The 15,222-nt window shown below is 44.6% G+C and overlaps 1 protein-coding gene across 1 annotated transcript; it reads left to right on the top strand.

The window, feature by feature from the left end:
- Positions 1–8,037: 8,037 nt before the first annotated feature.
- LOC134183700 (uncharacterized) lies at positions 8,038–9,164 on the top strand. Its single transcript, XM_062651291.1, has one exon. The coding sequence runs from the start codon at positions 8,549–8,551 to the stop codon at positions 9,032–9,034; it is 486 nt and encodes a 161-aa protein (XP_062507275.1). The 5' UTR covers positions 8,038–8,548; the 3' UTR covers positions 9,035–9,164.
- Positions 9,165–15,222: the final 6,058 nt, after the last annotated feature.

Below are 15,222 nucleotides of genomic sequence, written 5' to 3'. Positions count from 1 at the left end.
ATTTGCAGTATTTTTACCCGCTTCTCAAATGCGGCTCTCCTTTTCTTTGCAAAGGTTCGAGAGTGCTACGATCTTGAAGTGTGGAGGCGGGTACATAGAAAATGGTGGCCTCAATTTCGTTCTTCTACAGCCCAGGCCAAGCTCTTGAATAGACCTAGCTGTACCTTGAAGCAATCAGGCTAAAACTGGCTACTACAGACTCCTGTCCACTCAGTAGGACGCGTCGTACTCAGTAGTCGCCCGAATGACACAAACGTCTAACTCTTGTCCTCCACGTGATTTGCAATTCTCACTCATTTCTTAGCTTGGGGATCTTCGGAAATCGAAATACGCTTCCATATGACTTGCACGAATTGGTCCATCCTGCAGCCACGCAACACCAAACCATTCTTTCGCCACAGATTCCTTTGCTTACAATACACGCTAGCGAGCAGTCTCCCCTCTGTGACGTGTCACTACACCACGCCCATTACCGGAACTTGAAGAACCGGAAGCAACTTTGACCTGCTATAACAAAGCGAAGACTTAACTTAAAATCTAAAACTACTTTCCTGTCATGTATGCAACTAGAACTATCGATTTCCAACATAAAAGAAATTTTGATTTTTACGTTGCAGTTACCCTCTAAGTATCTCTCGTTCACAAGCATTTTTTACTCTGTTCTGAAGAATTAGCAGCCGGACAGAATTCTCATGAACAATTTTGTTCAGATATGTATCCCATTCAATGATATCCCGTTGAGATTGTTTATCTCAAAGTAGAAATGTGCGGTTACAGATCACGTTCTTTGCCCGGGCTGATTGCATTATTGATTGTTAGTTAATATCCCGTTAAAGACAAATTAAAATCTAAAGACTTGGATATATGCAAACTATTTGCCCTTTTAGATGCTCCGACAATAACGACACACTCCGTGAGTACCATCTGATGTCAGGAACGGGCAGTTTAAATTCGGTGAAGATTTGATCAGCCGTTCCAGAGAAAATTACGTGCCAGTGGAGGGGCTCAATCGACATAGACGTCACAAATCACAATCTGTTAAGATGGAGTCTAGCACACATTCCCAAGACGCCGAAAGAAACTCGCCCGTGCATACTTCAATGCATTGTACAGTTGCTGTTTTCGAGATTTCTAGCAATTTTCTTCTTGCTCGCAGGAGGTGACGTCGACAGAATGTGACATATGACAACAAAAGTCAAAACAAATTGTACTTGAGACCTACATGAACAAAGGCCTAGTTCAACAGTCATTTCATGTCATCACTTCAAAGACGTTGCTGGCGTTACAGGGAACAGGCATATCAAACATGGCAGGTATTCGAACTGCGTACATGGGCAAACGAAGGGTAGGCATTTTTTCAAGACCCGGATATATGCAAAAATATCTTGCCTTCTTCGATGTTCCCGACCAAAATGACACACTCCACGTGTACTGTCCAGCGTCAGGAACGGGCAGTATAAATTCAGTAGAGGTCTGATGCACCGTTCCAGAGATATTCGCACGCAAGCGGAGGCAGGTTTGATCGGCAGCCAAATTCGGTGGAGATCAGACTCGCCTTTCTTGGAGATCCTCTCCTACACACAGATACACAGACACACAGACAGCTCTCCTTTATATATAGAGATGCACTTGAATTCGGCTACAGTACAGTACCTCTCGTCCTAAAATAACGTGTACAAACTACCTCATAGGCAATACTAAAGTTTATGAGTATGAAAATTTATGGATTTACAGTAGTATGAGTAAAAAAAAAGATGGGCCAATGAGTATATTTTGCTAGTTAGTAGCTTCTTCAAATTGTGATCCATTTAGATAACGAAAAAGAACATGTGATTCTAATAGTTGCTTTATGTGCAAACCAAAGTCTGTCACTTTGTTTTATCAAGATAATCTTGTATATTTAGTACAAGTGGTTTAGATTCTATGCTGTTTTGTTCCCACCAGTTGAACTGCCTACAGTACCCATAATCATGATTATTGTTTATCTTATGTTGCCATTGAAGTCTCTTCAATCACTAACAAGGAGTATTAATTTATTAAACACAAACAAAGCTCTGTAAGATTTGTAGAGTAATTTCTAGCAAAAGCAAAATATAATAGCAGTGGCATCATGTTGAAGTAGTTGCAGGATCCGTTGCCAATCAAGGATCATCAGTTTCAGTTCGATAACTTTGCTGCGGTTCAGACATGCAACTCTTAACAAAGGGGTCGTTCCTTTTTTGGCATTTACACCACCTTACAAAACCTGCCCCCTCTCCTCTTCGTGAAAGTGTACGATAAAACATTGCTAGTCTGCAACAGTACAATTTTCACATATTAGTAAGAATAGTAAAAATAATTTATTTTCAAGCTGGGTCATCATCTTTGATCTGACAACATGTATTTATATATTAATTAAACAGTATCGTGAAAGAGCCTTTATCAGCAACCCAACAATGCACCTTCAGTGTTAAACTGCATTGACAGTACACTGTCACCCTGCTTTTCATGGTCCTTTCCAACTTATCAACAGCACATTTCAACTACTTCTTTCTTTTTCTCCACGCTACCAAATTTCCAGCGTGTCCCAACAGCATCTGCCGACCAAGACTTTCAGACTTGGCAAACACAACTGTGTTCACAAAGTGTTGATACAAGCTAGTTGGATTTTATGCACTGCAGCGGCCATTTAGCTAAACTGAGTGAGGTGAGCATTTTCTATGGCAAGCTCTATGCCAAGCACACCAACACACCCCAATGTGGTAGCTAGAAACCAGAATATTCAAGAGCCCGCTAGGAGAAGCAGAGTTGTCCCCAGCATACAAAAGGCATGGCAGAGTGTGCCATGCCTTGGCTTCCACTTGGTACAGGGCTGCCATGCTTTGCTGCATGAGTAGGTAGTGATTAGCTATAAAGACAATGGACTTGTTTTTGTATTTTGAAAAGTGGGAAGTTGTTTGAGGCTAACAAGTAGTTCCTGGGATGCTTGGTTTGAAGATAAGACCAACTAGGACAAAAACTGCCATATGGTATGAACTTAATTATAATGTAAGTACTCAAAGATAAACAGTGGTTGTCAGCACCGCCCACTATTTAAGTCAGTATCTGATGGTAACAAACTATATCTGGCCCTTCCTATCCATGTACTAAGTTCTCAGCTTCTTGAGGTCTGGAAATTTTCCAGGGGCCATAAGGCTTATATAGCTATCATGTGGTCAAGCACAGTGAACTAAGGCAAAGAGAAACTTTCTTACCACTTTGTCCCTTTTGTGCCTGAGCATTCCATGAAACAGTTTGTAGCATCTCAGTGTAAGCAAACCTGCATCAAAGCTCTCATGGAGGAGGCACCATAAAAATTGGAATGGAGGGGGAAACATTTAGGGTGGGCGTGGTTATAATAATTTCTGCTGTGGCTTACAAAAATATTGGGGGCACCTGAGTAGAAATAAAGTATAGAGATTTAATACTGTTAAAATGTTAATATCAGTTTGTGAAGAACCAGCAATTTAGTTTACCTTCAGTCAATATTGTTTCTCGTGATTACACCACAATAGGCCCTACGCTACCCTCGAACTTCAAGTCCAAAGAGCGATCAAAGCACGCTAACTCTAGTCTGGACCACAAACCACAACGGTACTAAAATGACTTCGGAAATAACCTTCTAAGCCAATCAGCGTCTTACAACAGAAATGTCAGTAATAAATTCTGATTGGTTAGCAGAAATTTGTTATGCTAAGTGCACTAACACTGATTACATGTGTGTGAAATCCTCCTGGCCGGCTAAGTGCACTCCAGTGCCGTGAATGAAGACTCTGGTGCACGCATGCGTCTTAGTTTTAGTTTCAGCTTCAGTTCTTTGATCTTTTCAAGCTTGCAGTGACTGGACATGCACAGTAGCATCGCTAGACCATCATCTTTGAACACTGGTCAAGCGGGAGTCTCGCTAGTCGAGCGGTTAGACCAAAGTCTGTCCACACTGACTTCTCCCTCAGTAAATCCTGAATACCTCTTGACAGCAAAGTCCTAGAGACACGCTAAACACTTCATTTTAGAGCTCATGGTCATGCCATTCTTTGGGTGTGCATTGCAGATGAACTTCTGCCAAACTTGTTATACAAATTGTTAAGTAGCTACTCTAACCAATAGACAGCCCTTGATTAAAAGACAAACCCACCCTTATGCTAATTACTAATTGCTCATTGAATAAATGCTGGGAACATTTGCTCACACAAGAGGCACACAAGCTTCGGGGAGTGGGGAGAGGAGGGGGAAAAGGCAAAGTGGACAAATTTTAGCTAGCGTTCTGCCGAAGAATCAAGGAGTCATCATTTCATGCGTCCACCAAGATATCGCCGCAAACACGGGAGATGTCTCTTCTTTGTTCGTGAGATCTCATGGCATTTGCAAATGATATGTTTACGTAATGCAAAAGCAGTGTATCTTTCCATCTCATTATTGAACTAGGTAAAACGACGCTAGCCTGTTAGACTATCATCTAGCATTGCTTTTTGATAAGTACTGTACTTCCAAAAATCATTTTAGTACGGTTTTGGTCCAGACTAGAGTTCGCGCGCTTCAAGGCTAGTCTGGTCTGGAAGTTCAAGGCTAGCCCTACACATGCATACCTAGAAACATCTTGCAAATACATACAGCAAGTTCTAGTCTCTCCCCCAGCGTACGCTAGTTGGACAACCCCTAACAAAGCAGTCAATCTACTATTTCTTATTGAAAGCTCTATCTAAGACTCTAAATTGCTTTGTCTATGACTGCCAAAGTGTCAACTGCACCATCTACTAATATCCAAAACATCCATATCGTTTAGCCTCTCTTTAATTGTTTAGGACAATAAATCAAGCATTCACACAAACCAGTAATAGCCTAATCATCATTATGCAAAGAACTCGCATTCTAATTTCTTATGCAAGCTGTCCATCTTCCCTCTAATTTAGACAGTGCACTTGTACAATGACTCAGAAGTTACCCAGGTTTTTAAAGGAGCACTCTCACCAAAATCAACCATCTCTCAGATGAAAGCGGTCACTTCATGGCACAACCCATTGCAAACGTTTACTGCAGACAATTACTGTAACGGAGAAATGGAGCGCTGAAATGACTTGTGTAGGCGTGTCTAGTACTCGTATGTGCCGTCACAGTAACTCTGATTGCTGTTTAGTAAGGAAGACCGATACCTGTGCACTTTTCAAGGTAAGGATTGTGAGACATATGATGGCAAGTTGTGACTTATTGACTAAAGTAAACTGGGACCCCAAACTTATCACACAAGTGTTGACTGTGTCAATAAACCATGGGACCTCAAAAGGAGACCCTTCATACATTAGTTCATAGATTATATCTCGCTGCATTTTAGGTGCATTAGGAGCACTCGGTACGGTCAAACCCAAAGTATTTACTTCCAAATGAGGACAGAGAGTAACTCTTCGTGCTACATATATGGGGAATCGTCTGCAAAACTTGTGACCCTTTCTCTGCTTCTGTGGCTGGCTGGACTGTAACCTTCCTGCAGGAAGATACTAGCTAGGAACAAGTAAAATAACACTCGCAAAGCGGCACCAGTCCTGTGTGCACGCATTAGATTTTCGTTCGAGTTTTGTGGCAGCTTAGTAAGGTACATCCTCGCTCACACAGATGGGAATGAACCGAGCACCCATTATTACTATTATTATGTGTCGTTATGCCCCTCCATGATGAGCAAGTGGAGTCTACCCCCATCTGGGCACTCACCAACCCGGCAGGAGAGCCCAGCAGGGTACATGTTTCTGTGTAGTCCACACCGCCAACATTGGTACAGCACGTCTAGTGGATATCAATGACCACCAGGAAAGCACTGAACGTCATCATCAATGGACCGTTTGCCAGACCGCAGAAACTCCCCAATGACTGAAACGAGTCATACTCTCATGGATAAAGCTAGAGAAACATGAGAAAGAAAGACAGACAAGTTTCATAATTTACTGTCGTCAGTGGGGTTTAAACCCCCAAACCATGGAGTGGTAGCCATTGTTGCTAACCACTAAGCCACGGCGGTGACATTATTATGTGTCGTGCTCAACCAGATCAGTCTGGTTTGTAAAGTCTATTACAAGTACCGGAAGCAAACCCTGCTTCAGAAGTACTTAGACCATCTATGTGTCGTTATGCCCCTCCATAATGGGCAAGTGGGGTCTTTACCCCCATCTGGGCGCTCACCAACCCAGCAGGTGAGCCCAGCGGGGTACATGTTTCCGTGTAGTCCATACGGCGATCAATGACTAGCCAATTCAATATAGATTGCAGGCATTACGGTGACCGCGTACTCGATACAGCACGCCTAGTGGATATCAACGACCACCAGGAAAGCACTGGACGTCATCGTCAACGGACCGTTCGCCAGACCACAGAAACTCCCCAACGACTGAAACGAGTCATAGTCTCATGGATAAAGCTGGAGAAACATGAGAAAGACAGACAAGTTTCACAATTTACTGTCGTCACTGGGGTTTGAACCCCTAAACCATGAAGCGGTAGCCATTATTATTATTATTATTATTATATCACATTTTTTAATTCATAGGGGCGGCACGGGTAACGTCTGTTTCTACCTTGTACAGTCGGTGGAAGAAGCAGTCAGCAGCCGGTGTTACGTATAGTCTGTACTGAGGCGGTTGGGGGATACTGGAGTCGCTCCCAAAACGAAAACAGGCCGAATACTAGCTTTCTGTTTAGTGTATCAAGACGACAACACAACCTGTAACTACAGTTTTAGATTAGATACTCACCATAAAAAAGATGTAAAGTCCTAAAAGTGCTCCACTAGCTACGAGAGGAAACATGGCAGCATCTTTAGTAGTCAAGCGGTCAACAGCTTCGCCGGACTGCTACAACATCAAAAGGAAAACGTCACGTGACCACGTGTTGAAACTGCTCTACTTGTAGACGTAGTGTTATTTAGACAACTGTATACTCACTTTGGCCTTCTCACGCGCAGCTCTATGATATTCAATAGATAGAAGACAGCCGACTATGATAGGAAATACAGCTAGTACTATGAGACTCGCATAAGCCGTCAGAACGCCTTCAGAAGTTGCCACAGCACGTCCAGTTGCGTTGGCTGTAGCATTGAGAGTTTCATTCACACTCTCTACAGAAACGTTCCCGTCCATTGCACAACAGCAGCAACGTAGCGCAAACGCATGCGCGTTAGGTCTCACAAATGTAGGCGTGACGTAAAGCGTTTCTTAGCTCCCCGTATATGACCCATTTTGGTGCGCCATTGGCATGGAACGCCAAACGTTGCAAAAATAATACTTAAAATATAGTCGATTTTTTTCAAAATATTTTTGATAATTTTAAGCGATTATCTGTCGAAATTGGCAATATGTTTGAATTAATCGTTTATGTAAGGGCAAGAATCGACTAAAATTCGAATCAACGATACTAGCGACATGACTGCATATCTAAGAAAAACAATTGACTATTGCCGAGAGTATTTGCCGAGCGTAGTGAGGCTTCTAATCCGGGTCGCACAACAGAAATGGGCGTGGTTCTATATGGCTCTCCATCGAGCTTTTGGTATATATATATATATATATATATATATATACAAGCTCCAACACCCGGCTTCGCCCGGGGGACAACACATGCCAGGTGCTTCTCCTTTGCACTTCATAGTGCCGCAGTTGACACACACGTTTGTCATAGAGCCAATACAACACGGAAGTGGAGAAGAGACAGGTCGCCTTTATAGGTAGAGATTATAGCATTAATGACAGACAGACAGTTGTGATGTCTTCCTCTACCCATATTGTCTACTCCTCTTTACCAACATTGTCATCATGGATTGTACACATCTTTACCTCGCGTCAGGCTAGGCGTCTTCTATGGTGGCCATGCACTTTGTGATGTCCATCCATGTTATACGGGAGACAGACAGAGTGTTCAGTTTTTTGCTTTTTAGTTGTCATTGTAATGTAGTGTATCGTGCTTTGCTTAATTTGATTTAGCCTGTAATAGTCCTGATTTATGAAAATATAATACCATTGACAGACAGACAGACAGACAGACAGACAGACAGACAGAAAAACAGGTCGCCTTTGTAGGTAGAGAGTATAGCAGAAAGTATCTAAAAATGCGTTTGATGCTTGGAGAGGCAGAGGGGGTGTAGCCAGGTCACGTACAGTTTGTATAGAGAACCGTTTACTGTCACTAATTAGCCGTGGTGTAAGTGCTGTTACCGTTTAGTAGCAGCCAGACAGAATTCTCATTCATAGTTATATCCCGTACAATTGCCGTTTCTAGAGCCCGCTGATTTTTGGATTAACGATTGGGTGAAACCATTTCGACTTGGACGTTGCTGCCGTTGCGAGGAACAGGTGTATCGAACTTGGCATCTATTCGACACGTGTCCAGTTTCAAAAAATCGCGTTGATTGGATTATTGATCCCGTTGAAGCCATTTCGACAGTCCCGTTGCGGAGAACAGGTGTATCGAACCTGACATCTATAATTTCGACGTGAATCCCGGAACGTGCAAGTCACGTGCAATACTTACCCGGATAATCCGTTCCCCGTATATGACGAATGCCGACTCTCGTCATTTCGACAGTCCCGCTGAACGTCGTCTGTTCGAAGACGTTGCTGGCGTTTCGGGGAAGAGGTGCATCAAACACGGCAGCTCCGTATCTAACGAAGTCACGACGCGTACCGACTGTCGTCATTTCGACGGTCCCGCTGAACGTCGTCTCTTCGAAGACGTTGCTGGCGTTTCGGGGAACAGGTGCATCAAACACGGCAGCTCTTCGACGGTCGCAGACTGGCAAACGACTGTGTGCGTATATTTTCGAGACCCGGATATCAGCAAAAATATCTTTCCTTTGCCGACGTCGCCGGCAATAGACGACGCGCTCGGCGCGTACCGCCCGACGTCGGGAACGGGCAGTCTAAATTCGGTGGAGACACGATGCGCCGTTCCGGAGATATTCGCGCGCGAGCGGAAGCGAGCGCGATCGGCGGGAAACGGCGTCGTCGTGGGAGAAGTCAGGAAGACGACGGCGGTCTGACTTTCGACCTGAATGAATTCGGCGTGCGCGAGCGAAATTCGGCCGAGATCGGACTCGCCGTCTTCGAGAGACGCTCGTACGTACGGGCACACAGACAGACAGACACACAGACACCTCTCCTTTATATATAGAGATATATAGAGATATATATGTATATATATATATATATATATATATATATATATATATATATATATATATATATATATATATATGCATCTGTGTGTGTGTGTGTGTGTGTGTGTGTGTGTGTGTGTGTGTGTGTGTGTGTGTGTGTGTGTGTGTGTGTGTGTGTGTGTGTGTGTGTGTGTGTGTGTGTGTGTGTGTGTGTGTGTGTGTGTGTGTGTGTGTGTGTGTGTGTGTGTGTGTGTGTGTGTGTGTGTGTGTGTGTGTGTGTGTGTGTGTGTACACAAATCTCAAATTTCTCCTCCCCATGACCACGTTTCATGATAGGACCTACCTTAAGAATTCGTTTCCATGTCCGACTACAGATGAGTCTAAGAACGATTCGTGCAAGTGACCAAACGGCGAAGAAAATGCTTCATGAAGTTCCGTCGCTCTATCCTTTTGTACTGTAGGTGTAAAGGACTGTGTACTTGACAACCAAGAAACACCTTCAGGAGTTGAATGCCACCTACAGTCAACTATTCACACGTCCCATACTACAATCAATCCTTTACTACACCGTGCTGCATCTAACACTGTTGATAGTCAATGTTTGCTGATATCAATTTCTATGTCAATAAATACCATACCACTGTCGTTACGACGGAACTGAGTGCATACCTAGACTGTACATTTCAATTGTCTTGATCACGATCGCAAAACGACGACTACCTATACCAGGCCTCTAGACGTAATCTAAACTACTAGGAAGTTTGCATGTTTACTTCCATGACAGTTGGGGTTCTAGTAACAAATACGTATTGTATTGTCTAGCTAGAACTCGGCGTTTCAGTAGACGGTCTGAAAACTCTGTTGGACGTGTTACTCACAGACGCGAGGCGCCTACGGATACCCTTACTACTAGTTAATTGATACAATGTGTAAAGCAGAACGCTACTACTCTGACAGGTGTAGGAATTTACGCATCAGGGTAAGTGCAGCAAAGAGACTCTAGGCGCCTACTCTCTGTTCGCGCCAACCCTGCGTTTTGAAAATCTGTACTAACTTCTCCGCACTAGAGCGGACAATGACGATCTTGGTATCGTTCGAAACCGCACGTTCCCAGATTTTCTATAGTTAGGATAACGAAGGCGTATGTACTACGCTGCACGTCGTCAGCTGACGTACGGATTTTCAGCCAAGCCTTCTCTCCGCTCATGAGCCCTAGCCTCGCAAGCCAGGCTCTTCCGCGCAGTCGCTAAACGCACGTGAATCACGCGAGGAGGAGGAGCTTTTGCCGGAATTGCTCCAGCGCGAGAAGAGCTGGTCGCTTTCGAAAACGTCAGACCCCGGATCCGGTTTCATAGCTTGGATAAGACTAATTCGATTTCCTAAAGAGCTCGCTAATGTAATTGCATTTGATACATGAAGTATATTATTTGACAAGCTCCAATGCCCGGCTTCGCCCGGGGGACAACACACGGGTAATAGTTTAATCACACAAATTATTGATTTGCAGACAGTGTTTGCTATTAATGACAGACAGACAGTACAGACAGACACACAAACAGACAGAGTTCCAATCACAGCACAAACCAATTACACTAATTTATGCCCTTGTCAGCGCAACCTGAGCCAGTCCGTCTGTTTGGAGGCATTGTAAAAACAACGAAAAATGTCGCTTGTACACTTGCAATCGTATAGCACTCCCGGATACTGCGCAGCTAGTAGACTGTAATGTTTTGGCGCAGTAGACTGTAATGTTTTGTCAGTAACCGTTTACTGTCACTGGTGTAGCCGTGGTGTAAGTGCTTTTACTGTTTAGTATTCTCATTCATAGTTATATCCCGTTCAATCGCCGTTTCCAAAATCCTGTTGATTGAATTAGCGATTGGTTGAAACCATTTCGACTTGGACGTTGCTGCCATTGCGAGGAACAGGTGTATCTAACTTGGCATCTATTCGACACGTGTCCAGTTTCAAAAAAAACCTTGATTGGATTATTGATCTCGTTGAAGCCATTTCGACAGTCCCGTTGCGGAGAACAGGTGTATCGAACCCGGCATCTATAATTTCGTCGTGAATCTGGTCACGTGCCAGTCACGTGCAATACTTACCCGGATAATCCGTTCCCCGTATATAACGAATGCCGACTCTCGCCTTTTCGACAGTCCCGCTGAACATCGTCTCTTCAGAGACGTTGCTGGCGTTTCGGGGAACAGGTGCATCAAACACGGCAGCTCTTCGACCCTCGTTGACTGGCAAACGACTGTGGGCGTATTTTTTCAAGACCCGGATATCAGCAAAAATATCTGCTCTTTCCCGACGTCGCCCGCAATAAACGACACGCTCGGCGCGTACCGTCCGACGTTGGGAACGGGCAGTCTAAATTCGGTGAAGATACGATGCGCCGTTCCGGAGATATTCGCGCGCGAGCGGAAGCGAGCGCAATCGGCCGGAAATGGCGTCGTCGTTGGAGAAGTCAGGAAGACGACCACAGTCTCACTTTCGACCCGAATGAATTCGGCGTGCGCGAGCCAAATTCGGCCGAGATCGGACTCGCCGTCTTTGAGAAAACGCTCGTACGGACGGACACACAGACAGACAGACAGACACCTCTCCTTTATTGGCGAGCGAAGCGAGCCTCTCTCTTGTCATGTCAATTGAGCTCGAGATATATTTTATTTATATATTTATATATTTATATACGTACGTCAGCACTTGTCATATAGATTTACGACAAAACAGAAAGACGAATCGACAAAACGACGATGCCAGATGAATGCAATTTTGACTCCGTAACATATGCGCTAATAATTGAAGTTAGGGACCCCTTTCGAGGGGTCGACTTAATTAAAATTTGTTGACGACAAGAGTCAAACGACTCTCGATTTTGCTCCCTTACGCAACTAAAAAGCAAAGGAGACTGATTCGAAACAAACGGAATGAAAAGGAAAAGCTAAAAGAAGAGAAAAGTCTGTTTTTTGAGTTTCCGCGCGTTACTTTGATAGAAATTATTGCTACGCAACCATTGTCACGTGACTATGCGATCATTGTTACGTAACTATCTCAGCTAATAAACGAGTGAGACGATTGAAGCGTGAACGAAGAATTGAAGACAACTATAGTATTTTGCGTTCAAATATTCGAACTCGGTGTTTAGTTACCCGATTCAGGCAAGCAATTATCCGAATTGAGCGTTCAGTTATCCGATTTGGCCATTCAATTATCCGATGTTCTGTTATAATTAGAAGTAAGAAATATAGAAATAATTATTTTAGTCGCACATTTCTTTCATGACGTCTTTTGATGCTCACACACGTTTCAGCTGAACAATAAATGATTGATTCAAGAAAGGTGGAAAGGCAAAGTAGTGAAATTCGAGCTCTTGATTAGCTAAATACCCGCTGCGACGCATGATGAACTGTTGCATGCATGGTATCACGCAAGACGCGCGATTTACAAAGTATGCGGATTACACCACGATTGACGGAGCAAGGCGTTGTTGTAGGCTTCCTAGATATGTAGATTTAGTTCACTCACAACAGCTCAGCTGGACCTTCGTGGAAACGTGGGACATCAAGATTAGTGCAAAGAAAATTATCCTAAAACACACGCTAAAAATTCACGCTAAAGTCAAGATTAATTACAAATTATTGCGTCTAGACAGCTGATGAATGATGATATTTGAGCAGCTGCTCAACCGCAGACTATGTAAGTTATGATATTGCACAACAGCTGTAAGTAACGGATAATTGAACGCCGAGTTCAGATAATTGAACACCGGATTCGGATAATTGAAAGAAAAATACTATAGAAGAGCAACTGAAAGTCTGTTTCCTGAGTTCCCGCGTTCGTTTGACAGAAACTATTGCGTCATAACGCAACCATTGTTACGCGAATAGGTAAAGACAGAACACCATGGCTCGCCAAACACAATGCTAACCGAGCATTTACTAGTATAGATAGATATATATAAAGGAGAGGCGTCTGTGTGTCTGTCTGTGTGTCCGTCCGTACGAGCGTTTCTCAAAGACGCGAGTCCGATCTCGGCCGAATTTGGCTCGCGCACGCCGAATTCATTAATCTCGAAAGTGAGACCGTGATCGTTTTCCTTACTTCTCCCACGATGACGTCATTTCCCGCCGATCGCGCTCGCGCGCGAATATCTCCGGAACGCCGAATCGTATCTCCGCCGAATTCACGCTGCCCATTCCCGACGTCGGACGGTGCGCGCCGAGCGCGTCGTTTATTGCGGGCGACGTCGGGAAACAGAAGATATTTTTGCTGATATCCGGGTCTTGAAAAAATACACCTACAGTCGTATGCCAGTCTACGACCGTCGAAGAGCTGCCGTGTTTGATGCACCTGTTCCCCGAAACGCCAGCAGCGTCTTCGAAGAGACGACGTTCAACGGAACTGTCGAGATGGCGAGAGTCGGTACGAGTCGTGACTTCGTTAGATACGGAGCTGCCGTGTTTAATGCACCTGTTTCCCGAAACGCCAGCAACGTCTTCGAAGAGACGACGTTCAGCGGGACTGTCGAAAAGGCGAGAGTCGGCATTCGTTATATACGGGGAACGGATTATCCGGGTAAGTATTGCACGTGACATGCACGTTCCCAGATTCACGTCGAAATTATAAATGCCAGGTTCGATACTTCTGTTCTCCGCAACGGGACTGTCGAAATGGCTTCAACGGGATCAATAATCCAATCAACGGGATTTTTTTGAAACTGGACACGTCGAATAGATGCCAAGTTCGATACACCTGTTCCTCGCAATGGCAGCAACGTCCAAGTCGAAATGGTTTCAACCAATCGCTAATCCAATCAACGGGATTTTGGAAACGGCAATTGAACGGGATATAACTATGAATGAGAATTCTGTCTGGCTGCTACTAAACGGTAAAAGCACTCACATCACGGCTAATTAGTGACAGTAAACGGTTCTCTATACAAACTGTACGTGACCTGGCTACACCCCCTCTGCCTCTCAAACCATCAAACGCATTTTTAGATACTTTCTGCTATAATCTCTACCTATAAAGGCGACCTGTCTGTCCTGTCTGTCTGTCATTAGTAGCAAACGGTGTCTGCAAATCAATAATTTGTGTGATTAAACTATTACCCGGGCGAAGCCGGGCATTGGAGCTCGTGTATATATATAAACTAGTACTACCCGCCCCTATGGGCGGTGGCAATCTATTGTTGTATGCCACTTGCACTTCTGCAAAGAAGACGCACCTTCCATGACACACGGACACACGCATGCATGCGAAAGCGGCCCGGTGAGCCGGCGTATCTTGCACTCTGGGAATTAGAGGATGGCGTACAGTGGCTGGCGAGCGCACGTTACATCCGCATACTCGGTTAATTAATGAATTGAAAAAACAGTCTCCGGCTCATCTTATTTCAGAACGCCGAAGTCTACAGCCAGCGCATCCAGACGATCAATGCAGCACGTCACCACCGCTATTCGGTCAATTAAATAAACAAACTCCCGCGCATCCTAATCTCTAGCCTAATCTCTAGGCTCGAGTGTCCAGCCGGTCTTTCTCCTCCACGGGGGGGAGTGACCGGCTGGACACTCGAGCCTACCCAATCTCCTGCGTATCTGAATACACCTCACATCCGCATACTCCGCGAAGACACATTTGCGTAGCAATCTAATTTTAGGTTAATCTCAGCTCCCAAAGCAATCTGACGCGACTGTTCGTCTCAGACTACGCATTTTCCAGCATCCACATCTCAGATTAGTCTCGCGCAGCCAGCCCCTCCCCCTTTTTGACATCCGTTGGCGGGAGACGGATCTCCCGCCAACGGATGTCAAAAAGGGGGAGGGGCTGGCTGCGCGAGACTAATCTCAGATAGACTTCGTCATTCCCCGGATAGTCAATCCTCTTATCCGGGGAATGACGAAGGCGTGAGTCTACATCTCAGACTCTTCCCACCTAAAACGTCATGATCTATTTGTGGAGAATGACGTCACTTCGACGAAGACATCTGCGCATCTCATTTCAGGCCGCCAAAGCCTCGTCTCGGACCGTCGGAGGCGGTCGAGGCGAAATCCGACGCGACCGTT

Source organism: Corticium candelabrum, chromosome 8 (assembly GCF_963422355.1).
Source record: "Corticium candelabrum chromosome 8, ooCorCand1.1, whole genome shotgun sequence".
In the NCBI taxonomy this organism is placed as follows: domain Eukaryota; kingdom Metazoa; phylum Porifera; class Homoscleromorpha; order Homosclerophorida; family Plakinidae; genus Corticium; species Corticium candelabrum.
The sequence above is the reverse complement of the archived record's forward strand: the minus strand, read 5'-3'. Positions and strand labels throughout refer to the sequence as shown.